General features: G+C 37.5%; 2 protein-coding genes and 1 long non-coding RNA gene across 10 annotated transcripts in view; 2 read left to right on the top strand and 1 right to left on the bottom strand.

The window, feature by feature from the left end:
* The window catches only part of MAK (male germ cell associated kinase), a 30,465-nt gene extending 8,501 nt beyond the window's left edge, over positions 1-21,964 (top strand). For 3 of the 7 annotated variants that reach the window (XM_071804565.1, XM_065830224.2, XM_071804564.1), the window contains 13 exons: positions 492-546; positions 1,462-1,583; positions 2,635-2,714; positions 4,495-4,627; positions 4,723-4,894; positions 7,185-7,352; positions 8,709-9,029; positions 10,049-10,239; positions 10,779-10,909; positions 12,591-12,722; positions 14,648-14,722; positions 17,407-17,535; positions 20,547-21,964. In XM_071804565.1, the coding sequence (XP_071660666.1) occupies positions 492-546; positions 1,462-1,583; positions 2,635-2,714; positions 4,495-4,627; positions 4,723-4,894; positions 7,185-7,352; positions 8,709-9,029; positions 10,049-10,239; positions 10,779-10,909; positions 12,591-12,722; positions 14,648-14,722; positions 17,407-17,535; positions 20,547-20,692 (1,855 nt within the window). In that variant the 3' untranslated portion in view covers positions 20,693-21,964. Of the gene's footprint in view, positions 1-491; positions 592-1,461; positions 1,584-2,634; positions 2,715-4,494; positions 4,628-4,722; positions 4,895-7,184; positions 7,353-8,708; positions 9,030-10,048; positions 10,240-10,778; positions 10,910-12,590; positions 12,723-14,647; positions 14,723-17,406; positions 17,536-20,546 lie in introns of those variants that run through there. The other 4 variants (XM_071804566.1, XM_071804568.1, XM_071804567.1 and 1 more) reach the window with 4 other exon arrangements.
* On the top strand, positions 14,729-16,078 carry LOC136097639 (uncharacterized). 2 transcript variants are annotated; one of them, XR_010650857.2, is made up of 3 exons: positions 14,729-15,509; positions 15,615-15,713; positions 15,994-16,078. It is a non-coding gene; the product is annotated as an uncharacterized lncRNA (long non-coding RNA). The 2 variants fall into 2 exon arrangements; XR_011737550.1 differs by having other exon boundaries at positions 14,729-15,713.
* A 2,002-nt stretch (positions 21,965-23,966) lies between the features above and the next one.
* Positions 23,967-27,644, bottom strand: LOC136097638 (transmembrane protein 14C-like). The gene is made up of 4 exons (XM_065830226.2): positions 27,463-27,644; positions 26,853-26,954; positions 24,999-25,083; positions 23,967-24,782 (listed from the first exon to the last, which is right to left on the bottom strand). The coding sequence occupies exons 1-4, from the start codon at positions 27,536-27,538 to the stop codon at positions 24,725-24,727; spliced, it is 321 nt and encodes a 106-aa protein (XP_065686298.1). The 5' UTR covers positions 27,539-27,644; the 3' UTR covers positions 23,967-24,724.
* Positions 27,645-27,950: the final 306 nt, after the last annotated feature.

Below are 27,950 nucleotides of genomic sequence, written 5' to 3'. Positions count from 1 at the left end.
GATCAAGTCACATGGTTAATTATTAGGAGAGGCAGTTAAGATACTTCGCAGACTTCAAAAATCTTTTTTTTTCTTGTTTTCTTAGAATGAATTTAGGCACAAAAAGGTGATTTTTCTGCTTTCTAATGACCATTATTTATGTGCAGTGTCACTGTCACTTTCCTTGTTATGGAGGGCACAATTCAAATTATACAACAGGATTTTTGTGTCCCTGATGTTTTTAGAAACACTTTGTATCACCATGGTCTCTCTGGGTAACTCCTCCTCTAAAAATATGTTTGCAGTGATCAGTCATCAAACACTGAAATTTCTAGCAAATTTAAGAGTTGAACTTGGTTTTAATTATGTTGCTGATGGGTATTCTAGAATGTTTTAATTTTAGTTCAAAATACAGTTAATGCTATACTTGGAAAATAACGTCTAGACTTCTTTGTACTAAAACCCTTCTATACTGGTCACTGAAAATACTTTATCTTGGACTTTTATTTCAGAATGAAAAGAAAGTTCTATTCATGGGATGAATGTATGAATTTGAGAGAAGTCAAGGTAAAGTGGTGAACATACCACATTTAAAAAAGAGTGCCTAGCTAGGTATGCATGAAGGAGAAGGGCATCTGCAATTCATGCATAAAGCCAATTTCCATGAATGGGGGTGACAGGCTCCACAAAACTATGGGCTGCTGACACTCCTAGAGCCGCTTCTGTTTTGTAGAATATCCCACTGTTCTCAACCAGTGGCCATATCTCTTAGCCAAGCTTCATGTCTTTGAGAGAAGATAAAGAAATTGATTTTTGTGTTTTACCAACCCGCTCCTTCATTTCACTAGCAGGTTTCTAGGTGTGTATCCAGTCCTCGTATCTTGTATTTGGGGTATTTGTAGAAAGCACTGGGAGTTCTGGCCAGCCAAATGGTAAAATAACACTTGAAAACCTGGGTTTAAATTCCAAGTCACCCCATGTATCAGGTATCTGATTTTCTGTATATACAAAAACCCCTAACAAATAAGTTGGGTATCCATAATTTAGGTTTAATTTACTGGAGATTGCACATAATCAGTATCTCCAAAAAGAACACCCATGAGAGAGTGTGCTTGTTCATGAAAATTTCATAACACAAAATTGATGGGTTTTCTTATTCACTTCTCTGAGCAAGAGCTTTTACAGCTTCAGAACTGTCTTTCATTGTAGGGAATTAGGTTTTTGTGTTAATCTTCACCTTAGCTATGATGTAATCCCTACAAATAGAGGTTTTAAGCTACTATTAATAACTTCACTGCTTTTATTTTGAAATTAATTTAAAAAGCTGCTTTGTTCTTTGAAACAGAGATTACAAGATCAATACAGATGATCAAATGGACATGTTTTTAAATTCTGTGTTAGAAACTTTTACATGTTAAAAATTTAATGCTGGTAAGGAATCAAAGTCACTGTTATCTGAAGCTGTATTTTGATCTGTTACAGTCTCTGAAGAAGCTAAATCATGCCAATGTAATAAAATTGAAAGAAGTTATACGAGAAAATGACCACCTTTACTTTATATTTGAATACATGAAGGAAAATCTCTATCAGTTAATGAAGGACAGGTATGTCTCTTTCACAGAACAAGTAGTGTGCTATCACGCTTTATTTAGTCATTCTTATGCTATCTTAAATAACGCATTGGAATTTCTGGTTTTGGCTCTTCTTGCAGCCCCACTGATGTGAACTGGAGTTGCTGCACCTGCTCATCTGAGGGTACAATTCTGCATTGCTCTGCATTACAATATTGCATATTGTAATGCTTTTGGAAATAACAGTTTGTTCAGTTGTTAACACAATAGTTTGCATGTCTTTGGTGTGTAGAGCCATGAGAGAAATTCCAAATACCTTTTTTTCTTTATTAGCCTTCACTTTAATGTAGGAGGATTGGATAAACACTGTTCTTTCTACTTTTGCTCATGGATTTGGCTTAAGGTGGGCATGGTCATCTGCACATATATGCATGTATGCTTAGAAGACAGACCTATATATGGACTAACTGTGTGGTGTTGCAGTCTTGGATAAACAGTACCTAGCAAAGCTCGTAAGGTGGACTTTGGAGTAGGACCTGCCTTTTCAAAAACGTTTTTCTTCAGTGAATTCTTTTGCCTTTATTGTGTGTTTCCTTCAGATATTGTCATGTACCTTTATCTCCTAATGTGCAAAGCTCTTAGATTTGCATCCCGAGATAGCTACTAGTGATAGTAGCACACCGTTACTCAATAGCTGAGCAGCATCACCCTGAACCAGGGTTCCCTGAAATGTAACACACCTACCATAGTGCTGTGCTGTGCAGTCTCTTCCTTGCTATGTGACTGTGCATTCCATGTTCATCTGGTCAAGCATGTTACTGGCCAGCCAGCGTCTACACAGAGGTAGGATCATGAACCTCTCTACAGAGAAGTCCCTCTGCCACACTCAGTGAGTGAAATTAGGGCCTAGCAGTAAGTGAGTTTTGAGATGAGAGCCAGTTGCATCTGTCTTACTTTGTGCACAAGGTTGACTGCTCTGCTTTCTTCTGTTCATGATGTGTTGTGGAAAATGAAGGAATATGTATGTTCTGAAAATACATTATTTGTTCTAATTACGTGAAGCTGTTAATCTGTTTCTTCACAGAAACAAGTTGTTCCCTGAGTCAGTCATCAGAAACATGATGTATCAGATATTACAAGGGCTAGCTTTTATCCATAAACACGGTAGGTTTCGTATTAGAGTTTGACTTTTTAGCACTTCTAAAGGAAATAAGATAACGCACAGTAATAACATGAATGAAAATATCTAGGAAAGGCTATTATTATCTCTAATAAAAATATTATTTGCTTCAAGTATGGTGCCTCTTTAAAGCACACCTAAAGTTGCACCTTGTTATTCTTGAATCAGATACTCTTTCTTTTTGAAAGCACTGGATAATTTTCATGCAGTGTTCAATATTTAGTTACCAGATGAATAAACAAACTAAAGAAACCTGTATGTTGTGCTATACTATGCATTTCTGTTTCATCAAAAAGATCTCTTTAAAGACCATTGCTGTTTTACAGATGTCAATTTCTGCTGTCATGAGATACTATAACTAATATGATAGCCTGCATCTAAAAAAAATTAAAGTATTTTGTTCATTAATAAATTCAAACAGTCTCCTTATAAAACACAACCTGGATTTAAATATTTTAAGAGATGGGTCTTTTCTAGCAATTACAAACACAATGTAAAGAAGGGATGCTGTGTGTTCACAACATCAACAAAAAGTTTCACAGCATTTACAAAACTGTTCTCATGTTTTATATCTGTCTGCAAACTGCATTTTGAAATATTAGTATTAAGCTCCTTTGCATTTAAAACAAAGTAATTTACTCTCTTGCTCAACTCTTTTATTTTGTACTTGTCCTCCACATCACATTGGTATCCCTAAAACTTCCCAAAGGCAATAAAATATTAGCTGAAAATGAAATCAGAAACAGTGTTCCCAGTGATCTCTGGCTTTCATTTACCCTGGAAAGGCCTTTTGATGAATTAAAATAAATAATTAGTTTTGTTCAGTATTATAAAATACTTGGAAATTGCCATTTTATGTCTTTCTGATCAAGATCATATACTTATCTCGGATTATTAGCATCCTCTTTTTGTTCCTCATTTCTACATGAAAAAACTTCAAAATAAGAATTTAAGGAGAAACTGCCATTTTGAAGTTACAATATTAATATTTTGTTTCAACCATAAGTGTTTGGGAATGAAGGATACGATGAATTTGAACACGTACATTTCCCTGGTAATTTCAGCCCATTTCTTACAGTGCTTGTCAGTATCTGCATGCAGCAATTGAATGCTTTAGTGTGGGCAAGTGAATTTCAAATCAAATTGATTCATGTTAACAAGTTATGTATACCAGTTTAACAGCAGAATTGATTTGTTTAGCAACTTAACTGGTGTCCAGGTATATAGGCGCTCAAGCCAGCAGTAAGCATTACGGAAACTTTATGTGCCCGCATTACTAATACTAGCATTCCTGAATATCTTTTATATTACTGTATCTGCAAATTGTTTTCACAATGATAAATAAACTATTTAAAAATCATTCAAGGAATTTTATAAATCAAGTAAGTGTGGCAGGTGCTCAATTTTCCATTATGCAAAACTGACAAAGCAGTTGTAGTTTTTGCAAAAGATTTCATTCTGAAATTGATTTATTTGGTATTGCTGCAATAGCCAATTCATTTTCCTTAGTGTGTTCATGACAGTTTACATTTGTTAACTTAAGAACACTTGGTGTAATAATTGCTGGGGGGAAAAATGTGTGTGCTTGTTTGGGGGAGGGTTGTTATTATTAATTTAATTTAATTTTTGAATTAAAAATAAATAATTAAAGCTATATTATTCCAAAACATCCCAAAGTAAATTCTGGATTACTCTATTAGAGTTTGCTGTTTAAGAAGTGATAACACAATAATTTGCCATTCTTTTCTGTCTGGTCTTCTATAGGATTTTTTCATAGAGATATGAAGCCTGAAAACCTTCTCTGTATTGGACCAGAACTTGTGAAAATAGCAGATTTTGGGCTGGCTAGAGAACTAAGATCTCAGCCACCTTATACAGATTATGTTTCTACCAGGTGGTAAGTATATTAAGAAATTAATAATAACGTTATCTTGACTAATTACCTTTTTCATACCATTTTAATTTATCTGTTAATTCTTTCCATTCTCATAGGTACCGAGCTCCTGAAGTTTTGCTAAGATCGTCTATTTATAGCTCACCTATTGACATGTGGGCAGTTGGCAGCATAATGGCTGAATTATACACACTAAGACCTCTTTTCCCAGGCACAAGTGAAGTAGATGAAATCTTCAAAATTTGCCAAGTCTTGGGGACTCCAAAAAAGGTAAGACTTCTAGAAAAATTCATACAATAGGATTGAAAAAAAAGGTTAAATTATTAGAAAACCTTGAATGTTATATCTCTTTCAGAACATACATATAAGTTATTGTTTTAGTAAGTGTCCTGCAGACTTAGTTTTCTCAACTATTTTAAGCTTCCATTAAGGCAGGTAATGCTAGTCTTTTGTTGTATGTTAGCATCTATTGCATATCATACTATTATGAGTAGCCTTGTTCTCCTCCATGAAAGCCAGATAAAATTAGTTATTTAAAGCTATACATATTAGACAGAAAATCAGGTCTCCTAGGATTTCATATTGTGACAATTGAATTGCTTTCCTCTTTGAGGCTGGTACCCAGATTTTGGAGTTTATAAAGACAAATTATGCTTTCCTTATTTTTAAAGCATAGAGGAAACATTTGATCTCAAACACAGATCTCATAAAATATGATTAGCTATAAAAAGTAATGGAGGAAAATGTGTAGTATTTTAAAGAGGAAACAATTATTTTCTGGAAGGGCTAAATACCATTTATAATTACAAGGAAGGTTTGGGTAGGGCATACAAAAACGTATCCAATTATATTTATTTCAGTTAGAAAGTTCTTCTAGCAAATGGATACATGAACATGTGACAAAAGTTTACCCTCAAAATTTGGAATAAACTGAAAAAAGACTACATAATATAAACTTTTTTTTTGAGAGTAAGAGATGACAGATGTATATCAGTACTTTATGGACACAAACAGAACTTTGTGAAATAACTGACTGAACACAGGGTCTCTAGATCTGGAAAGCCTAAGAGTAGGAGAGAAAAACTTCCAATTTCACTGGTGTTCCACTGATGTAAAATAAAGCATATTTCTTGTCCAATAAAGGAGCCGTTATCAATAGACAAGTAAGGAACAAAACTTAAAACAGAAATAGATTAAGCTTAGCTAGGAACACGCAGAGCTTGAAGTGGTGGGAAAAGATCCAAGAGAACATACTGAGAAGCAGGTGCAAACTCATGACAGCAGAGTAAAAGGTCAGAGGTGGAGAGTTATAGATGATATGTTGTGGAAGTGAAAACTGAGTCTGGAGGACTAAGTGGAAATTGCTATAATGTGTAAAATAGTGCTTGCTATGACAATTGTGCATCAGAAATGATGTGTCATATGAGCAGTATTTTAGGACTTGAGTTTTCAAACACAGATGTTAAGTTTCTTAAGCAGCTCACAAATCTAGGATAGTAAGAAAAACATTTCGAGTTCTTAAGTTGATAGATAGTAGGCTGGGAGGGACTGAGTGTGTTAGAAAACAAGATTAGAATTCAGAATTTCTCATAAAATTAGAGATGTAGCTTAAAAAAAAAAGTATTTAGTAGTGTGTAGAGTGCTGTACTCAGGCAGGAATAACCAACCACATAAGTATTTGGGGATAACTATCCAGCTAACACGTCTGTAGAAGAGGATGGAAGAGCTATAATTAATAGTACATTGTACATCAACAGTATTTTGTTGCAACAAAGATCCCATACCGGTCTGTAGACAAAGGACTACTGTCCACTGACACAAAATAATTTTTCTGTTTCACTTGTTGTATTATATCCAGTTACAAGTTTTGCCTTTCAGGAGAGTCTAGAGAAGAAGAAAAACTTAAAAAGCCTAGACCCAGGAATTCAATTGTTTGAGTTTCTTTAGCCTATACAAAGGAGGACTGGAAGAGAGGAGAAATACACCTTCTAATGCATAAAAAAAAGCTGTTCTAGAGAGAAGAAGGAAATAGTTCTTGGTAGCCATGGATGATAACACACTCAGTAACCATCTGGATTGTCACAAGAGAAACCTACATTTTTCTAATTTTGAGGAGAATTTTGCTGGGAACTGGAAGCTTTTTGAGACTAATGCCTGTCTGGAAGGGACAAGGGCATGGACTAGATGATTTCTTGAGTATGTTGAAGTTGCCTGTTTGAGCTCATTTCTGGGGTAGCTGAGATGTTTAGTACTGCTCCTGGTACAGCTGCACTCTCTCCTCCTTCAGACAGAATATGTCCGAGTGAGGTATCCACAATGACGGTTCCACCTTTAACTACAGAAGGGCTTGAGAAGGACTGCAATTGGAGACTGATGCTGCATTCACTGGTGTTGTAATAATTGTAATGGAAAACAGGAATGCCCAATTTTTTTCTATATAGGAAGGAACTATGCAGAACAAGCATGACTCAAGCTGCATAAAATTAAATTTGATCTAATACCTCAACAATATATAGTCTTTGTTCTTTTCTGGTACTCATTTTTCTTTCCTTTGAAACAGAGTGATTGGCCAGAAGGATACCACCTCGCTTCTGCCATGAATTTCCGTTTCCCACAATGTGTCCCTATAAGCCTAAAAACACTCATCCCAAATGCAAGCAGTGAAGCAATACAGCTTATGAGTGATATGCTGAACTGGAATCCAAAGAAGAGACCTACAGCAAGTCAGGTCTGAGCACATGAATGATTAAGACTGAATGTTCTTGCATTATTAAAAATTGTAGATACAGAAACCGATTGATTGCCATAATACTGATGGCCAGAGAAACATCTTATTTTGAAGACATTGGTGGGATTGAGACTGCATAGTGAGGAGAGAAAGTTCTAAACCTGGTTCAGCAGACATTGTAAACTCCTTAGTTATTTCTGGAATGTTGTCTTCTGTATTGGCATATTCTAAAACTTTCTCTGTACCAGACAGAGAAAAATCTGAGCTGCAAATTCTGTTTTCTGAATTGTTACTGTAAGTTACTTCTGCTGCCCTCTTTTTTCTTCCCCATCTGTACAAAGGGGGATATTGAAAATTAAGCTTTGCTTTTGGTGAAGCTGCAGATGGAATGCAGTATGGAAGAGCTAAGAATTATTTTTACTTGGAGATGGGACAAACTGTACTAAGTGACAAGAAAAGAACTTTGTGAAGATCATACCAAGAGATCACAAAGGTCACAGGTTTTATCCAAGTTAATTTTAAAAAAACATTTCAAGTACCAAAGATTGTTACATTCTACTGTTTGTTGTTGTGTTGTTGTTTCTTTTCCTCTAGTATTCATACCAAATGCAGTCCTATATAGAAGGTATAAAAAGGGAATACAATTGGGAATGCTGTGTGTCTAGTGGATATGAAAAGGTCAGAGAAAAAGAACTAAATACACGTCTGCATGAAGGCAAACACTGTAGTTTCCTGATAAGCACCATGAAGGCACAGCAAACACAATTAATGTACTTCAAAGCAAAGCAAAAACAGGGGAAGCTGGTAATAAGAAAATGAAGGAGAAACCTTTTTCATTAACATCCTCTAATTGTAAACCCCATACATTACAATTAAATGGCAGTCATCACAACTGTTTGGTTTCGGTTTTTTAAATTAAAAAACAAACTGTTAATCAACTTGCCAAAACATAGTTAGCAATGGAAGCATATAATAAAGCACGTTAAAGGTAGTGGAGACAACCTGTTTTAAGATTGAAATTTGTTATTGCATGAATATAGGATGGTGTTAAATGTAAAATGCACCTCAAAACACAGCTTCCACAAAACCTAGAAGTAAAGGAGGGAAAGAAAGGTCATGACTGCTGTAACATGTGCAAGGGGATCGATCTTACTCAATTATATGATGGGAAGAGTTTAAAATACAGAACTGACAGTTATAAATACACACTGTTTACATATGATCTCATTATGCATCCATCTTGCATCTGTGCTGTAGAGCTTGCTCAAACGCTTCAGAAACCTGCTTAGATCTTTGACGAGGTTACCAAAGTCAACTTCTTGAAGTAAAATTAGCATGTTATATCTTCTTCTCCAGGCTTTGAAGTACCCTTACTTTCAAGTTGGCCAAGTTCTAGGACCTCCTCCACAGTACCTGGAGAAGCAGGCTCCTATTAAACCAGTTCAGCCAACAGAGGCAAAGCCATCTTTACCCAAACTGGAAGCTATATCCAAGCCAGAACCTCTGTCTTCACCTGATGTACTTGAAAAAACACCACCACAGCCCATGTCAAAGGTTAACCACCAGCCTCTCCAACAAATTCAGTTGCCTCAGAATACAACTAACCAGCAAGTACCAAAACAGCAGCAGCCGCAGGCACAGCCATTTTTTCCCTCTATCATTAAAAATTCATCACCAGTAAGTTGTTTTCAATAAATGCTTAGGTGGTTTTATTAAAAGTTCTTATTATATTCAACCAGGCAAGCCCTTGAAAATTGTCATACTTTTTATTAGAGGAAATACAGATAGATAATTTGGGACTAATTAAGGATATAACTGGCCACTTATTTTCCAGCAAATCAGAAGAACAGATTGCTTGTAACAACAACATGTGTTCATTTATAGTAGACTTTATTGACGTGCTTATGCAGTAATGTAGTTACAACAGTTACCATTTATTGAAACAACTCACAAAAATATTGCTAGCATACAACAGAGAAGTGGAAATAGAGAACTTTGCATGCCTCAAGCAGGAAAATACCTGAGATAGTTTATCCAATTCCTAAGCTTGTAAGAGTTTAACGAGTAAGATTTTTAGTAAGATAAATATTAAAATTTGGTTTGCAATCTTCATTTTGCTTTCTACTTATACTAACTGAACTACAATATGAAGTATGTTAAAATAATAGGTATTCAGAAAATACTGGAAAGCAAAGTATAGTCAGATGAAAACACAGTTGCTAAGTCTAATAATTTCATTGGAAGAGAATGTTAATTAAAGACCTGACTAACTTCTTTTATTTGCTGTATTTACTTCGGGGCCACAGCAACTGGCACTCCTAAACCCTGAGCATGATTGCCATGAATGTTCTGCACCACTGTGCTCTACTTCTTGACAGTTTATCTACCCCTGTTGAGAGCATGAGTTCAGCAAGACACCAGTAGCAGAGACTGAGCGCTGAACTGGGTCTGCAAATAGAACATTAACTTGAGCAATTTAAGGATGACAGTCCAAAAAAGCTACCCTCAAAATATTTGCTAGCATTATTGTATTATTTTGAGTTTAAAATCATTCTGAGACTGTGATTGAAACAGGCACAACACAATGTGAAAAATTCTCACAAAGTTCTTAAGTGCTAGTCAGGAAGTGAACTACCTGCAAAATAGAAAATTTTAGAATTGAATTCAAGCTTTTTTTTCCCCCCTATTTAAAACAGAAACAAGCAGTTAGTGGCTCTCAGAATGGTGTGGGAGGTCCTAAAAACTGCAGAAGACGATGGGGTCAGACTTTGGTAAAGGCTGTGGATAGCTGGGATGACTTAGATGACAATGAATTTGGAATGTCATGTTCAAAGAAGCCTAGCATTGCACTGTTAAAAGAAAAGAAAAACAAGGAATGTCTTTTTAGGTAAGTCCTATAATTATAAAATCATGTTGTGTGTTTGGGTTGTGGTTTTCTTTTTTAGTAAACAATGTCTAGTACATTTATAGATTGATTAAGACTAATCTAAATTTTAAGTCGCCAAAATTTTGTAAGAATGCAAAGAGCTGTATGAGCAGCTTTGGGTATATGTTGATACAGTGCCAGTAATACCCAAACTGAATCAAATTTGGTTTTAGGCACTGTATGGTTTAGGTGTTTGTTATTAAGAAACTGTGTGTTTTACTAAAATCGGATATACTAACTTCATTTCCTTTGTTGGTTAACTTTGGTACTAAGTTGTGCCACAGTTATCCACATTTGCTTTTATTCCATAGTGCTGGATACACTTTTTGCTTTAAAGTCCCAAGACAGACTCTCATGAGGTATGAGATTTTGCTGTTCCTTTGTAGGAATTCTACTGACGAAACTAGGATAAGAGAAGTGCACTTCAAGCTAGGGTCTATTTGTGGTATTCTGAGCTGGTGATGTTGGTCAGATGTTGTTTGAACATTTTCATTTTTCAGTGTGCCAGAACCAAAAGCTTCACGCTGTATCCAGCCAGGAGGGGAAAATAAGGTTCTGATGAGAAATGATTCTGGAAGATCAAATACATCAGCAAAACAGTACTATCTAAGACAATCAAGATATCTACCTGGTAAGACTAAAAGTCAATACATAAGGAAAGTACAAGCTGTGAACAACCTACATGTAGTACATTTAAACTTTAGATTTCACACTGGATAATTTCACTTTTTGTAAGCAGGCTAAATGTACAAGTTTTAGACTAAATGCCTTTCCCATATGTCTCACCACAATCAATGTAGAAGTTCCTGGCTACGTAAATGTGGAAGGGAGCTCAACACTGCTTGTACACCATAAAAGTTCACAGACCCCCTTATGACCAGTAGCATGTAAAACCCTCAGAAATATGAATCCAACATCTCTTGGATTGCTAGGAACATATCCTGTCTGACCCATAAGCAAGTGTGCCTGAGGACTAAATAATCTATCCATATATAAAAATACATAGGTAGTGAATAGTTCTCAGTTTTGCAGCATCAGGAGGTTTGGGTTGTTTTAACCTAAAGTTCTGATAAGCACAGTTACCCTTCTTGGTAGGAAGTGTTTAGGAAGTGTTCAGCCACTCGCACTGGTAGGAATTCAGACACTCACTTCACTTCCCAAGGCAGTCATCCTCCTTAAAAATAGATAGATAGCTTAGTGTAAATCTGGATGATTTTATCAGGAAAATAACATGAAATTATGTAACTGCTAGGAATAAGAATGGGAAGGAGGAGAAAGAAAAAGGAATGTTTCCTTCAGTTAGTATTCTGAATATATTCTATAATAAAATTATTTCCTTGGTGTTTCATGTAGTATCTTTATTACCATGATCCTTTGCACAATTACAGTAAGTGTATCATGACTTCTACTGTAAACTACATAAGAGAATTTAGGTGACTTGCACAGGGATTCCTGATTGTCAGGCAAGGTTTGTGTTACAATGTATCGCTGCTTTCTCAGGAATTCATTAGGCCAGTGATGACTTTTGAATATGAAATAAGTCCTTGAATGTTAAATAGGATGCCCAGAGACTCAACGGTTTAAGTCTAAAAGGAAAAAAAAAAAGAAAAAATGGGGAGAGAGGGGAGCTTCCCTATGTAAAGGTAAAATAAATGGAAAGTTCATCTATATTTCTTTTCTTAAACATGCTTCTAATATCTAACTGGTTTTAGTAGAGTTCTCCATGAGAAAGGCATATATGTAAAAAACAATTAATTTCAGCACTTAAGAGAATAATAGCTTCAAGGAGCACATTTGTTATCCATATTACTTTAGTTCTGTTATCACTAGATCTCGGAGCTGTTTTCATGCTGGATAATCCCATTAACTCTTGTAATACTTGTAGCGTGCTGAAGTAACAAAAACATCTTTGTCCTACTTTTTAATTCATCTGTTGATGAGATAGTTTTATTTTCAACCTTGAGAACCCTAGCTTTTGACAGGTATATTTAATTTGTGTTATTTGTTTGTGAGTAAAAAATATCAATAATGAGATTATGATTTTATAGAGACCAAATAATTCTACTAAAAAGGCTTTTAAAAGTTCTCTTGAAAGCATGAAGATAATGTTTCTTAAATTACTGTCTCTAGTTTTCATGGATTGGCTGAAAAATCTAACCTAGTCCATGGGCATTGTTCTTTTACATGAATGGTTTACATTATACAACAAATAATTAAGTCCTGCTTACTGTTTTAGAACTGTCCGTTTTTCATTGGTTGCATTATGTTTGAAAATTGATATTTATAACATTTTTCACAATTCGTTTTCTAAGGTGTAAACCCTAAAAGTGTCTCTTTAGTGGCAGTCAATAAAGAAGGATCACATGGAACGTGGAACAACCAATTGTTTTCTAAACCGGTCGCACATACTGGAGGAGGAGTGACTTTCAACAAAAATACTACAGGTAAAAGTGTAATTAAAGTGTCACATTATATCTTATTATACTTTATATAGTTAATTTAGTTAAGACCATCTGTTTTAACTTCTGTTGTTAGGCTTAGCTTCCAGGCTAACATTTTTTTTTCTTGTTTTAATGATAGACTCTTAAAAGAACTTTTTCATATGTAAACCATGCATTTTGCTTTCAGAGCATAAAGTACAGACCAGCCCATATTATATAATAAAGTTCTGTCAAAATGAATTTTCTCCATTGTCCTCTTAGACCATTATTTTTACTGTGTTACTAATAATCTAAGCAAATAGTTTGACCTCATTACTGCCTGTTCAGTGTACTGTGGAACACTATCGAACAGTGGTCTCTCATATGAAAACAAGGTGGTGGGTGGTGTGCTCATGTAATAACAGTACTGCCTAATACTCGCAAGATGTCTTTAACAATCTGCTAGCCTTGTCCTAAATACTCTGCTGCATGAAAACTCCCCTTATTTTCAGCAAGGAACTAGCAATAAGGTGCCTTTTGGTACAATATTTTGTGAAGAACACTATTGTCAGCATTTTATAGAGTGAAGACTAGAAGTAGTTAAATGGCTTATCTAAGATTTCACTGAGAAAGCATCAGACTCAAGGCCTAAAATCTTTTTTCTGACCACCAAGCCCTATAGTTTAAGTACACAGTCCCATGACCCTGTTATGGGAGGTTACCTTGTTAACAACTTTGCAGTCATTGTCCAGCTAGCACGAGTCATTCCTAAATACTTTAATGTCAGTAAACCACCTTTGCCTTACATGCTTGTACAGAAAGAATTTCGGGTTTGCTTACATGCAGATGCTGCACCCCTTTTTAAGAGAACTTTAGTAGCAGTTCTGCATTGTCAACAAACCTGATTTTTAACTCTGAATGTCAGGTGAGCTGTAAGTTGTTCATGTGAAATTATGTGAAAGATTTATGTGAAAGATTTTAGGAAGTGGAAAAATAACAGCACCTACTAGAATTTTGGTGGGATAGAACAGACTTATTTAATCAATCATCGTATGTACCTTTTTGTTTTCCAAAATACAATATCTATGTGCCTCAGAATTAATAATATATTCATAAAATAGTCTTGCAAGGGAATTAGACGCAAAAAGGCAAAGAGCTGTTTCCAAAAGTATGTATCAGTATACGTCTACCTACTGAATTGCAGTGAAAAGAATGCTAATGGTAAAAATCCTGCTTTTGCCTTACTGGCTTACTTGGGGTATGTACCAAATGTTTACAGAAAAAAAGCCCTAAAGCTGATTATTTTGTATGTTTGAAAATACTTGGCATTATTTCCTTCAGTATCTTAAATTGAATGATGTTTTATATAGCGGGGAGGCAACAACATTTAAGACAGACATGAAACCAGGATAGCTGGAGCACTGATCAGAGAAATACAACACATGTAAATTATGCATGTTTTCTTTTTTCGTATTGACGGAATTGAAAGTTGACACTGTGCTGTTTACTGTTCAAATAACTATGGTTAGTTTATTTAAGTGCCTTTTTTTCTTCCTCATCCACATCATCGCCCTAAGGTGAAATAAGAGCAAATAGTTACAAATGCTTTATGAAGAACTGTAAGGTTATGATCAGTCAACTTTGTAGATACACCTGAGTGCTTAAACTTGTGATTTATGTATTTCTATGTCTGGAATGTGATTGCATTGTTGCTAAATCACATTTTTATTCCATTATTAGGAAGGGCCTTGTAAAGTAATTAGAGTAACATTTCCTGCTTGAGAAAACATAGGAATTAGACATTATAGTTATAAAAATGTCAGATATTTATTCTTTCTTGCTTTGTTTTCCCTCATTTCTTTAACATCACCTAGCTGGCTTCTAAGCATGCTTTTTCTAAACTTCTGTCTTTCCATCTTTTTTCTTCCTTTCATTTTCCTTGTCTACAGATGAGAACTTAATTATACCTATTGAAAAGCTATCATGCAAAGAAAGATTGAGTGAAAAATTAGAGGATCCAAAAGGTAATTTGTAGCAATTATAGCCTGGTTCTTTGCACATTTCATATTTATGTTTTACATTTTCTTGTAAAAGTTGCACTTAAAATGCAGATTCTGGATGATCATACACTTCATTTTCAGTTGGAATCAATTTTGTCAAACCTTGCTCTCTTCATTGTGACTTCTTCTGGACTCTTGGCACTTACTGTGCTTTAAAAGACAGAGAATATTGTATTACCCTAATAATAATTTACAGCATGTCACTGCAGTATTGCTGGATAATGATGAAGAAGCGATCCTAAAGCAGCAGCATACGCATCTCTCCTAAAGGGCTGCTCGTTCATAACAGCACTTGGGACTTGCAGCATTGACTGCATTGAGATTCTCCATCTGTTACACTGATTTTACCGCACTGTGACTGCACAGATTTTGGTGGAGTTACCGTAGTATAAGAGGTTGGAAACTCAGGTCTAAACACACAGTTCGCTGTGAATATTGTAAAGCTGCTGGAATGTTTCACCTCTGCCCCACTTTCTGTTCCCTCTGGCGTGTACTGCCTGTGTGATATGTGTCACGGCAACTCTTCACAGGGTTGTTTGAACTCTCTACCCAGCTCAAACAATTCAGTCACTTTATGAAGAATCAGGTCTGTGTTGTTTGAGGTAGGGGATACAGCCTGGGCCATGGTTACACTTGCTGACATCATGGCCATGAGTGCTTGCCTGTACACCTGCTGTGAGACCTCCTGGATGCCTAATGGATGAATACTTCTATAGCAAGAACCACTTATTTTGGACAGTAGTGGCTAGAGGTAAGGAACTGTGTTCTGCAAAAGTTGTTTGGTTTTTTTTAATTAGTAGTTATTCTTTTATATTGAACTTATTTTCCTCCTTCCCTTATTCTCATCCAACAAAAGACCAGCTCTCCAGACCTCTGTTTCACTCAGTCTGTTCCTCCTGGCTGCACTCTTCCATTTCCTGCAGAAAGGGTCCTCAAGGACATTGGACATTGAGAGGTAAGGAGAACCAAAAAATGGTTGGGTGATTTTTGACAGATAGGCAGCTTTGCTGAGCTGTGGATAAGACGTAGACAGAAGTAGTCTTTTTGAGGTTGTATTCATTGAGGCCTGTTATGTTATTATTTTCAGACCTCAGAATTTTAAGGTATACTACTCAGCTGTTAGACCTATGAACCACTGCCAATGAAATGAATAGGAACTGGGGGAATAAGAGAATGTGTGTATGTGCACAGGCAGGTGAACGAACCACTAAAACTGCGTTGCTTTTGTTTTTCAGGGAAATTCCTGAAAAGGAAGAACAACTTAAAGACTACAAGAAAGTTAAATTTTATTAGAATACTTTATTAAAGCTGTATCTTACACCAGGACTTCTGTGTCTTTCTTTGCTGAAGGCTGGCATCAAATGGACACAGGGAAGCCACATTGAGACCCAACTATCTGTGGGACTGATAGAAGTGAGAGTTTGGGGAGACTGGCAAAACTGAGTTAACTGAATGGTTTTTGTTAATGCTCCTGAACAGCGAGGTGTGCAGTGACCTGACATAGCTGAAATTAGCTGAGGATACTTTTGGGTGTTTGTAGGTGACCAGTTTTGACGCTTATAGATCCACTGCTCTGAGGTCTAAAATGATCACAGAGGACTGGGAATGCTTGTGGGAAGAGGAACAGTTTGGGACTGCACTGAGGCCAGAGATTTAGGAGACAGGAAAAAGGTTGATTGAGATATTGCATGTTTTACTGCAACTATCATTGAAACCATACTGAATATTAATATTATAAAAATGTTCACACTTGATAAAGGTCAATTTAAAACTACTGTATATGGCCTTGTAGTTCACAAATGTACTACTACTGAATACAGAACCACACCACTAGAGAAAAGCATTTCTCTCTGGACACTGTGCCAGCACAGTCTTAACAGTCCCAAGTGATGACAGACATGTAAGAGGTAAGAAATTTTCTTGGTGCAGGGAGTCTAAAGTATTGTGACAGATCTCTCTGCCATTTGGATGATAATTTCAGTGATAATTTTGTGTGTAAATGCACATTGTTTCTTAGCTTCCAAATGAGGATGGTTATGGCAGCCTTTCCAAGGTAGCACTGCTTTGAAGAAAGATCTAGACCAAAACTATGCACAATAAAATTAAAAACAGGGTTAAAGAAAAACGGTAATTTGGTCTGACTTTTGTAGCAGGCCTTTAACACTGGAACTAGCAAAGTGAACTTCAAGTGGTGCACCACTTCCCACAGAAGTTTGGTTCTATTATTTTAGATAGATGGAGGCTGAACATTTTGAGTACAAGAATACTGTTAAGTGCTAGTTTTCAAATACTGAAATGCTTTAACCATCTTCCAATAAAGCAAGCAGCTGTAAGTAAAGGTAAGATCATGCATTTCTCTAAAACTCAGTGTAAACCTTTCTGTGTGGTCTAAGTTTAATATAAGTACTAATGAAATGTCCATCCTGCTCTGTTGTCAACTTAGTGATCCTGTTAGTTGTGTAAAAGGTTGAACCAATATACAAATGAATTAATATATACTTTTTTAAAACAGACAAGCACGAGGGAGTTTTTATAGAACACTCATACTTACTATTGTGGTACTGCAAATGTATTTTGAAGTGACGATAATAAGCAGGCAAGGTTTTCTGAATGCAACTGAAAATACTAAAGCTCTCTAATGTCAACAGGAAATCCTGGCTTTGTGAGTGGTGCTGCTTACAACCCATCAGGAGTATATGTCCCCTCCTTTCATAAAAAAGAAGTTGGATCAGCTGGACAACGGATACAGCTAGCTCCTCTTGGTGCACCTGTCTCAGGTAAGACACATCCTTTTACCATACTTATCTGAGACAAAGAGAAATGTCCATTTCCCATGCTTCCCGAAAGATTTATTAGCCCTTTCTTCAAGGTTTTTAAATAAAATTTTGGGGCATAAATTGTTCTTAATGTAAGTCAATTGAATGTAGGTGTCTAGAGGCATTCCTGATACCCTGAGAAACTATTGCTAATATTATTTGTTATGTAAAAAAGAAAATAAAACTGCAAATAATGTGTAATTGTAGAAGGTTTGGACCACTTGCTCAACTACTGTTCATTAGTGGTCAAGGGCTAAGCAAAATTGTAAAAATATTTAACTTCACAACTCTGTAGTAAATTGTCGTGTAGACTGGACACAAATATAAATCTATTATTTATGTAGCTAGTAGGAATCAGTACAGTCACCAACTGTAAAGTATGCAAAATTTCAAATTTTAAAAAAAGTCTTATATTTGAGTTGATTGAGAGGAACTTTATTGACAGTGATTTTCATGCAGCTTGGGGCTGTCTTGGGTGGGTCTTCAATGCAACTGAATGATACTGATCCAGGCTTACAGTGGCCTCAACAGTTTCAAAAAAGGCAAAGATCTTTATCAAATTACTTAGTAAATTCAGAAATAATGTTGCAGATATGGCACATGACACTACTCTTGCACCCCTGAAATATCACAAGAGTGCTTTGTGAAATGAAACTTTCAATGTTGCTACATTGCAGAAGGTAAAAGCCAAACAAGAGAATGCAAATTACCAGTTTTTAATAGTTATGATACAGTAATGGTGTAGCTGTACATTGCATTATCAAACACTTTAAAAGAATCTTCTATTCATCCATTAAAAACGTGAAATCTGTTCTGAATGTAACCGTTCCCGTGGTATGGATGACATTCTGAGCATTTTCTTTGTCGGTATGTTTGTGATTCAAAGATGAACAGAAGTGCTCAGGACACAGGAGAAACTGTTTTGTGAGTGAAGACTTAGAGCTGTTGTCCAAATGCAACAGCACACTTCAGAGAAAAGAGCAAGGCCCTAAAGTAATTGTGAATTGTTTAACAAAGGGCCTATGGCAGACCAATCTGATATGGTCCTGCTTAATAATGTTGTCTTTTTGCTGACTTGCTCTTTTTAATTACTTGTTCCCCTTAGGAACTTAGAAGTGACTTCTGAGAAGGAGAGAGGGAGGGAGGGAAGAAAGGAGATGGCTACATATACAACATATGCTTAGATGTATGCATATTCTGAGTCGATCAGAAACCCACCAGGGAAGGCTGGAGCTGCACTTCATTGCGAGAGTCTTAATTTGTCACAGTGTGTAGATCAAGAAGTTCACAAGAAGACAAAATCTGCAACTATCTCTAGACTGCTGTGAATAGTGAGAATGAAAAGGAATTACTTGCAGTGATCCAAAGGGAAATAAATGCACTGTTAATCCTTAATTAGAAATGGAAAATGTGTAGTAAAATTCAGAAAGGCTGGCAGATGGGAGGTCAATTAAGAGACTCTTCCATGTCCTGGAGAAGAGCAAGAATCCTATTGCTAAACCCCTCATATTTAGCCTAAATTCTGCAGAATTGCATGGGAAGAGAGATAAGGTTGAAGGCAAATGGCAAGTTTTTTATCTCTCATCTGACAATATTTGAACATTAACATTTTTTGTGACCCTTTGCTTTGTATTATCCAAATATTTGAAATAAGTTATGCTCTCAATTGTTTTTGCTCTCTTCATTTGTTCCGTTAAGTATTTTAATGCCATAATTTAAATAACTTAATGTAGTATAAAAGATCATTTTCTCTGAGGAAAATGCAATGCCAAGACCCGAGAAAAGTGACCTTCATTGCCAAGAGAGATTAGGCTGGAATTGTACGTGCTGATGCTGATAAGGAATGCCAGCCTACAATAAAAAGGAGCAGTATTAGTTTTCAAAGAGGCAGAGACCTGACCCCAATTTCAGTTCCTTGAGATTCCTTCTTTTTAAATGTCTTGATCTTCACCTGTTCCTGAGTGGGTTCAACTCACTGTTGAAAAATACCACCAAAAGTAGGTCATTTTCCATAAGAAACAGAATGATACATAGGCATGAAAAAAATCCATAACATGTTAATAATAAAAAAAACAACCAAACAATCAGTATTACCTAATAAAAGAAGACTAAAGTAAGAAAGTAGGAACGGAAGGGGCAGGACATACTTTAGGAAACAATGGTAAGGTATTAGCAGGTATCTATATTTCTTATATATACAAATCTTAATAGGATTTTTTCTTATATACAAGAGAGGTCCCAAATGATTGACCTTAAAGGCCTGAGAGAATAGCAGAATTGGTGATGAACATGGAACTTAAATCACATGAAGCTTGAGGAAGCTGTAAGTGTCTGAAATGCAGAAAGGGGAAGTCTGAGAAAAAAAGGCTGGGAATATAGTGGTTCACTACTACCAGGTGGATGCCAATATAAGGGGCTTGGAACAGATCCTATGAAATTGATAGAGAAATGTGAAACAGGGATGAAGAGGACTCATGACCAGGTAAGACACACCAGGAGTTCTCAGCCAAGCAGGAGGGCACTAAAAGGCATAAAATCTTTAAAGGAACAAGAGGGTCTCCAGAAGCTGTTCATGCATCTAGGCTTTCTGAGTTTTTAGTTAAGTTTAGTGATGTTATATGTTTTTTCAAATATTTGAGATAGAGGAAAGAACATTTCCATTCTGTTGCCATTTTGTAATAGAAGATGCAGAGTTGTAGACATATACACTGAATTTCAGTCTCCATGTCTTCTCAAGCGACTGTTGCAAAGCAAGTATCCAGTGGATGAGAATTACTAATAAGATACACAAACTATGGGAAACATTCACCTTATCTGAAAACAAGCATAGAGAGCATCTCAGAGACCAAAGCATCCTGCTGCATTAGCATCCTTGAGTACCCTAAGTAATCTTTAAGCTCTCGTTCTTGTATTTGTAAAGGAGTGAAATACCTGTTGAGTCATAACTAATTCTCAGTTCTTGTTCCTTTCAGATTATTCCTGGAAAACCAAAGCTGTTCATGCTCAGTTACCAGGTCCTACTTTCAATCCAGCAGCAAAAAACATGACTATTTTAAATCGCCCACCAACTATTCATGGAAGAACAGACTGGGTGGCCAAATATGGAGGAAATAGATAGAAAATGACATCCTGTATAGATATTATGAACAGACTGGGTGGCCAAATATGGAGGAAATAGATAGAAAATGACATCCTGTATAGATATTATGTGAGCTGTGTTCAGTTCTCCTGCACTGGAAAACTATTTGCTCAAACTTCTTCTAAGACTATGCAATAGTAAAGAAGAAAAAAATACCTTGTGTTCTGTTACCCGTGGAAGAATAATACAATACCATGTAAAATATTTGCTATAAAGTAGAATTTGTTGAAGTATTGTATAAAGCACATTGCCAAAACTACTAAGAAGTAGATTTCACTCAACATGCTATTCTAGATGGATCTCCTACCATCATACTCCTAAAACAAGTTATGGTTGTTCCCCCAATTCAACGTCCACTATTGGTTTATGTTTGCTTTCATGTACACAAGCAGCTAGAAGCAGGGCTAAAGCAGAGCAGCACCAAGCTTTCAGGTATTAGGCCGCTTCCTCACCAAAAAGATGAGAATGAAAGCACAGATGGGGCTTCATGAAGACCACCACACTCTCATACAAGAATTTCAGAACTCACTTGTACCTAAGAGTTACTTAGAGTAGGTAATGTGCAAATATTCATATTTGTAGTGAAGCCATACCTGTAGTAAAGCCTAAAAATTAGCTGCTAATGTTACAATTAACTTATGACCATTTTTGGTTGAAGATCTGTGGACATTTGTATCTGTCCTGTCAAGGGAGTGTCACAGTGACACTTTAAGGAGCCTGAATCACTGCAGTCTGTCAGTCATTTTAAGGGTGAATTAGCCAAAAAGGCCTAAATTATCAGTAAACTCGTCTTTCTACATGTCTTTATTGGGTAATCAAACTAAAGTACAGAATTTGAATAAGTTGCATGAGGAACAGTATTAGGCTGTTATGCTTTCTGGTTTAGACCTTAAAGGCCAAGTTAGGTACCTGAAAACACACACAAACTTTAATAATGCAATACCTCACTGTTTATATGCTCATTAAGTACTTTGTCTGGTTTCTATGCTAAGTTTTATAGTAATATCCCACAAAAGACCTCACAATGTACAATAAATTGGTTTTAGGATGTTGAACTAGGCTACTTCTGTTAACAGCTGCTTTTAGAATAGATGCTTTAGATTTAGTAGTTACATTAAACCTGCCATTTTAAGTACAAAATGAGTATGTTCTTTAAAGATGTAAAGCTGTTAATGATTAAGCATTGTAAAAAATAAATGTATTTGTATGGCTTTTATAACTGCATATAAAAATTTAAATGCCTGTTGTTGACCCAGTGTGCCGTAATATATGGGTTACGTTAATTTACATCAATTTAATCTAAACCATTTGTATCAAAAATTATGTTGTTACAAAAACTGCACCTTAAGAAAATGTGACTTCAATACTGGAAGAGCTATATAAGGATAGGGATATCTGGTTGGTCATGCACCAGTGACTTTAATTCAATTGCCATTGGTCTAGGCTTAAGTATGTAATTCCCTTAGTACTAACAGATGTCCCTATACTATTTAATTTATCTGTAGAATATATGTGTAACTTACTATGGCAATGAAGGACAACCTCAGACTTTCTGTAACAGGCATAAATGCACTAATTTTATAATTAAAAAAAAAAAAAATCACTCATCTCTAGTACAAGATGTCAGTGACTTAGTTAAATCACAGTCTGGTCAAGGAATTAAGTAATAATGTGTCCATAAGGCACCTAGAGCAGAAAAACAAATAGGTACTATTTTTGGCACTAAATATGGCAAGAAGAAACCATATGCTAATGAACATTGGAATGGCTTTGACATAACCATAATAGCCTTTACCTGTCCATAATCAAAACATGGTAAGTGTTAAATTCTTCTTGCAAAGAGCAAGAAAAAACAGTAATAAGAGGCTAATAGGCTTTGTACAGTTATTTTAACTTAGAGCCATTGACATACACTGAATTGTTAGTGCAGAAATGCCATCTAATGCTTAAGAAATGTAGTATATGCTGATAAAGTTCCAAGGGGCTAAAAACTATGTGAGACTCAAGCTTTTCTCTCCTCCATTTGTCTACTACTGTTCCTCCTCAACATGAAAAGTGGTAACAAGAGTTCTACCAGCAGTTCTCATTTCAAACTACAGCCTTCCCAAAGCTCACGGAAAAGCAGCAAGCCTTAACATTTTGGTCTAAGAGCGTAAAAGTGCATCAGTCCAATTTCTTGCTTTCTGTTGTCATTAAAGGACAGTTGCAGCCCAGATTCACAAGTTACCTGATATGAGACCATTATACAATTAGGAAACTGCTGGATCGTGGCTGTTCTCATTTTATTGCAGGAGATGTGTGTATGTTTGCACATTACCTCCACAGAAGATAACTGCTTCACAAGCAATATGAAGAGGCAATATAATAACTTGTACAGCAGTTTAAAGAGAAGTGTCTTAAATGCTAGTGTCTGTCTTATTCACCTTTTCAAGTGAGAGCAGAGACATCCAAACACCTGCCTACAAATGCTGGGGCCAGACCCTGGGATTAGGCACTTAAAAGGAGGATTTATAAACACACCACCTGCTATTCCACCCACACTGTGTTTCTGTGTAGGGAGGTAAGAGGAAAAAGTAAATAGGGCTGCTGCCACCAGACTCCCTCTGCACCTTCTGCTGAGGCAGTGCAAGGGCACCATCCTGCCTGTTCTGCTGTGACCAGGAAGGAGGGAAGGAAAAGCGTAAGAACTCTGAGCAATGCCAGTCTCGCCAATCTAACAGATCACTGATCCATCTTGCCCAGTACCAGCCACCAAAGAAGAAAGGTTGAGGAAATAATAGAAGCTCAGGATCTGTGCAGAAAGGGACATAGGTTAAAGGACACCAGAAAAGGGATACATTACCATCCACGCGTAGCTCACAGGATTACTTCTGTGTGGCAGGTTTATATTTAGACTGATTTCAAGCATCAAGGGAATCAACTGAGGACAAAGACTGATCAACTGAGCCCTCCAGTCTTTCAGCTTTCATGGAGCATTTTTCAAATCTGAAATAGATGATTCCTCTCAAAAAAAAAAAAAAAAAAAAAACCTCTAACACTTGTCTGAATATATGGTGTGTATGCTTTTGTTCTCTACGCTTTCTCCCAGTTCATGGGATTCTTATTTTTACAATTCACAAGATTTGGGAATGGGATAGAGATAATTTATACAATCTATGTTGACAACTATATTCAGACACCTGCCAGAAAGGCACTAAACTGTATCAACCCAGATGAACAACCAAAGAAAAAATAGTTGTGTAAAACACAAATGTTTGTAATAATAATCTGTTGGTTTATTCATAATAACATTTTAATTCTCATTAAATGCAAGAGCTATGCCTACAATTCAGCATTATCTAATAAAGCATATTTTTTATTTATGAATAATAATCTGTAAAAGTGAAATTAATGACATTTGGCTGGGCACTTTTGCTTACAAGTAACTGCAAGTAACAGGTTTGCATTCATTGTATTATAGCAGAACCTTGATAGCTTGCTCCGTGATTGTGTTTTTTGAAACCAGGTTCTAATGCACAGTGCTGGGAGAACAAAGTCCCTGACTGACAAACATGATAGATAAACTGGCAGTGAAGCAGAAGGGGAGAGGTAACGTAATAAGCATGTTTGTTATATTAATTACTAGTGAAAAACTGGCAACTCCTCTCCCCTTTAGAGGTACAAATTATTTTAGAATGACAGGTCCAGATGTACATTTAAGCTTCAATCCTGCAACTATCTGTACACAAGCGCAGAGGTCGCTGCCTACAGCAAGCTGCAGGACCAGAAGCTAACCTAATGCTATACTCGTATTTTCTTGCTTCACAGAGCAGAAAACATTAAGGAAAATACTATTTTGGAAGATGTAACAAGGGTTCTCAATGTCAGTCTTTTAAAACAAAACCCACTTGCCTTAAGATATTAAAAATACAATATACAGACAGCAGTGCCTTTTCCACTTTTGTATAGAACATTTAGGCAGTTGCATTTTCAATCTTCTCAATCACATATCTTCAGTGACTTCATTCAGACTTATGATTTAAGAGGCTTTTCCATTATCTGCAATCCAAGCCGTCCAACCATCAGTAAACTGTTGAACAGAACAATCATTATTAAAAAAAAAGGGAGGCAAAAATCCCATAAAGAAGAAGAAGGAAGGAAATACTGACATGATTTCATTTAGCTGAACTCCACCGTAAGATTTCATTTTTCACAGAACTTACCACATAACATATTTAAAACAATATAATCCACAAATAAAATGCCTACTTGAAAACACAGACAAGAAAAAAAGACAAGTGACTACCTGGCACCAGCAATTATCCCAGGCATTGCTTTTCTGGAGTTGTAAAACCTCATTCCCATAACAGCAGACAAGGTTCCAGACGCCACTGTTGAAAAGAAGCCCAGTCAGAACCATTTGGAATAGAAATACCAGCGCAGCGCTGCAATGCTTGGGCATTGAGCAGGGCCAGCCAAATAGGCCTATGGCTATGGATAGGAATGCAAGGAACTGTACACAAACATGTTTTTGTTGAACAGTAGAGCTGTTGCAAGCTTCTCAGCAGCTTTGGCAAGTGTGTTCCACGGCTCGTAAGAAGTGAGTAGATCTCATCAGGGTTGAGACCGCTGCCTCATTGCCCACAGCCTCCAGTCCTCCAGGCAGATCACTAACTCTCCCTCACTTTCTCTCTGTTTGCAGAAGGATTATTTCCTTCAATATGGATTGGCTTAAAACTCCCAGTGACAAAGTTCCCTATGTGGGAGGTAACTATTACAGTTTCTCTGTGACATTCTGAACTGGGAAGTGGCACTAAATACTGCAACTAAAACACCACTATCAGAAAATATGAATTAGCAAACAGAAAGCAATCTAAGGGATCAAATTGAAAGAGCGACTAACATTTTAAACATTACTCCAAATTATTTAATCTCCAAGTCCAGAAAAATAATCCTACTGATATTCACATAAAAGTTACAGGGCCATTGTTTCCTCAAAAGGCAGGTGGATGTGTTATATATCTTTCTCCAAAGCTTCAAGTTTGTTTGCATCAGACAGGGCAAAAAATATTTTAAAGACATTCTGTCAAGATTCTTTTGCTGGATATCTACCTTGAGGTACTGTGACCAACCTAAAGCTTAGTGGGAGTCACAAACTCATGCTGGAGATGCACAGCTGCTCCCACAGCACGCCAGAGTGGAGGAGAAAGTCCAGAAGTGGAAAGCTTGCTTCACATTAAGCTGTGTTTTACATTTAATTCCTTACTGACAAGGTAGTCTGGTGCTCTGCAGTATCTACCAGGGGCTTCATGAAGCCTTTCAGCACATTACATGATTAAGTCCTATTGGTTTGAAATAGTCTTAAATCACTGTAATGCTATAGTATCATAACACTAATAATACTATAGCATAGTTACAGAACCAGAAGGAACCTCAAGAGGTCATCTAGGCTAACCTAGTGCCCAAAGGCAAGATCTATTCCTGATGGATACTGATCTAACCAGTTATTGAAGTCCTGCAGTGGTGGAAGTACCTGAGGTTCACCTGATTTCTTCCAGTGCTTCATAATACTTCCCACTGCCATTTTATCCTTCTGCTTCACTCAAAGGGTTAAGTGCAAGCTAAGCCCACATCTTCTTGTCCCATCTACCACAAGCAACGAGAATTTATAATTCCCTCCTTTCTTCTACATACTTCATACCGTTTCTTCCACAGCATATGATGCATTACAACCTATACTGCTCTTCTTCTGAGATGCTTGTGCAAACCAATATTTCATAAAGCCACATACTGCTTGTCACAGTACTGTCACTGTTGCTAAAATGCCTCTTCCATGACCATAAATTAAAAATGCTGCATCACAACCAAACATTTTGCATATAATTTTCCTATGCCTACATTAGTTTAACATGGTTATCTTGTTTGATAGAGGAGATGGTTGTTTCTCACCAACTCTGGTTTCCAGGACAACCTAGGTCTTGGAACCAGGCTCTGTGTTCTTACATAAATACCTCCTGGCTATGGGCAGGAGGCCTTGCCACTGCTTAAAACATTTGTATAAATAAAAGGGCACAGACAGGCTGAAACGTGCTAGAAAAAAAAAGTTACTGCTCCCACTGCTACCAGCAATGTTTAGTCCCTGGGTGCTGAGCAAACTTACCGAGCGAAAGCCAGACATTCTTTGGATCTTTGGATTGCTGGTAGGCACCTAGTCCTGCTAAGCCACCAAAGAGAAGACCAGCTGCGAGAGAAGGGGTGCTGCCTTGAATAAAACGGAAGAAAAAGCAGTTAGTGAAAGAACACTTACAAAGCAAGTCTGCAAAACAAACAAAACCACTTGCAAGTTCACATTCACTACTAAAAAAACCAATAAAAATAAAAAAGCATAAACCACAAAGCCAATCTAAACCAAACAGAAGATAGCGGAGTTGTTTTTATTAGTATGGCACTTGGCAGGCCTCGGCCGAGCACAGATTCCATGCAACAAGGATTTCGCGCAGTTAGCCGGTGTGACTCCCCGCGGAGGACCGGGCCCGGGCACCCGAACTCCCCGCAGCCCCGGCTGAAGCGGCAGCCCCAGCCACCCGCGGGGCCGGCAGACACCCCGCCAGCTCCCAAGGCGAGATTTCAGCCCCGGACGCCGGCCCGGCAGCGACACAGCCCTTCCCCCCGAAGCGCCGGGACACCCGCCGCCGGTCCGGGCGAAGCAGAGCGAGGCGCTGCCTGCGGGCAAGACCGGGACCCGGGACGCTGCCGCTGCCGGCACCTACCTGCCTTGGCGTAGCCCACGACGCCGCCCGCCGCCACCAGCGCCGCGTAGCCGAAACCCAGCCAGTCGTACTCCATCTGCGGGCAGCGCAGGCCGCAGGCAGCGCCCGGCCTCGCCCCTCCAGCCCCGCTCCGACCTTGGGCCGCCCTCCCCGCTGCGGTGCCGCCTCTGCCGGAGGTCCCTCCCGCCGGCCGTGACGGGCACCCGGGGGCCGGTCGCTCGCCTGGGCGGGCGGCAGCTGCGTGGCCAGAGCCAGGGAGCGGGGCTAGTGCGGGCTTGGGGGGTGTGTGGGCTGCGGTGCGGCCCGGCCCTGAGGTTCCGCGGGAGTAAAGATCCCGCACCGGATACTGACATGGGCCAAACAGACTCGGTTTAGGAGCTCGAATTTATTGCAAATTAATAACAGGGTAGGAAAGTGAGAAATAAAACAAGATAAAACCTCTCTCTCCCCGGCCTCCCAGGCTAAACATCACTCTAGACTCTCCGGGG

The sequence above is a fragment of the Patagioenas fasciata genome, chromosome 2 (assembly GCF_037038585.1).
Source record: "Patagioenas fasciata isolate bPatFas1 chromosome 2, bPatFas1.hap1, whole genome shotgun sequence".
Classification (NCBI taxonomy): Eukaryota; Metazoa; Chordata; class Aves; order Columbiformes; family Columbidae; genus Patagioenas; species Patagioenas fasciata.
Note: the sequence above shows the minus strand (reverse complement) of the source record. Positions and strands in the feature narration are given on the sequence as shown.

Bases quoted from the DNA above. Each gene is read 5' to 3' on its own strand.
- LOC136097638 (XM_065830226.2), bottom strand. From the start codon at position 27,538: ATGGAGTACGACTGGCTGGGTTTCGGCTACGCGGCGCTGGTGGCGGCG. The intron at 26,955-27,462 runs GTAGGTGCCGGC...GTTTTATTCAAG, and splicing joins CGTGGGCTACGCCAAGGCAG to GCAGCACCCCTTCTCTCGCA. The intron at 24,783-24,998 runs GTAGTCACTTGT...TCTGTTCAACAG, and splicing joins GGGATAATTGCTGGTGCCAG to TTTACTGATGGTTGGACGGC.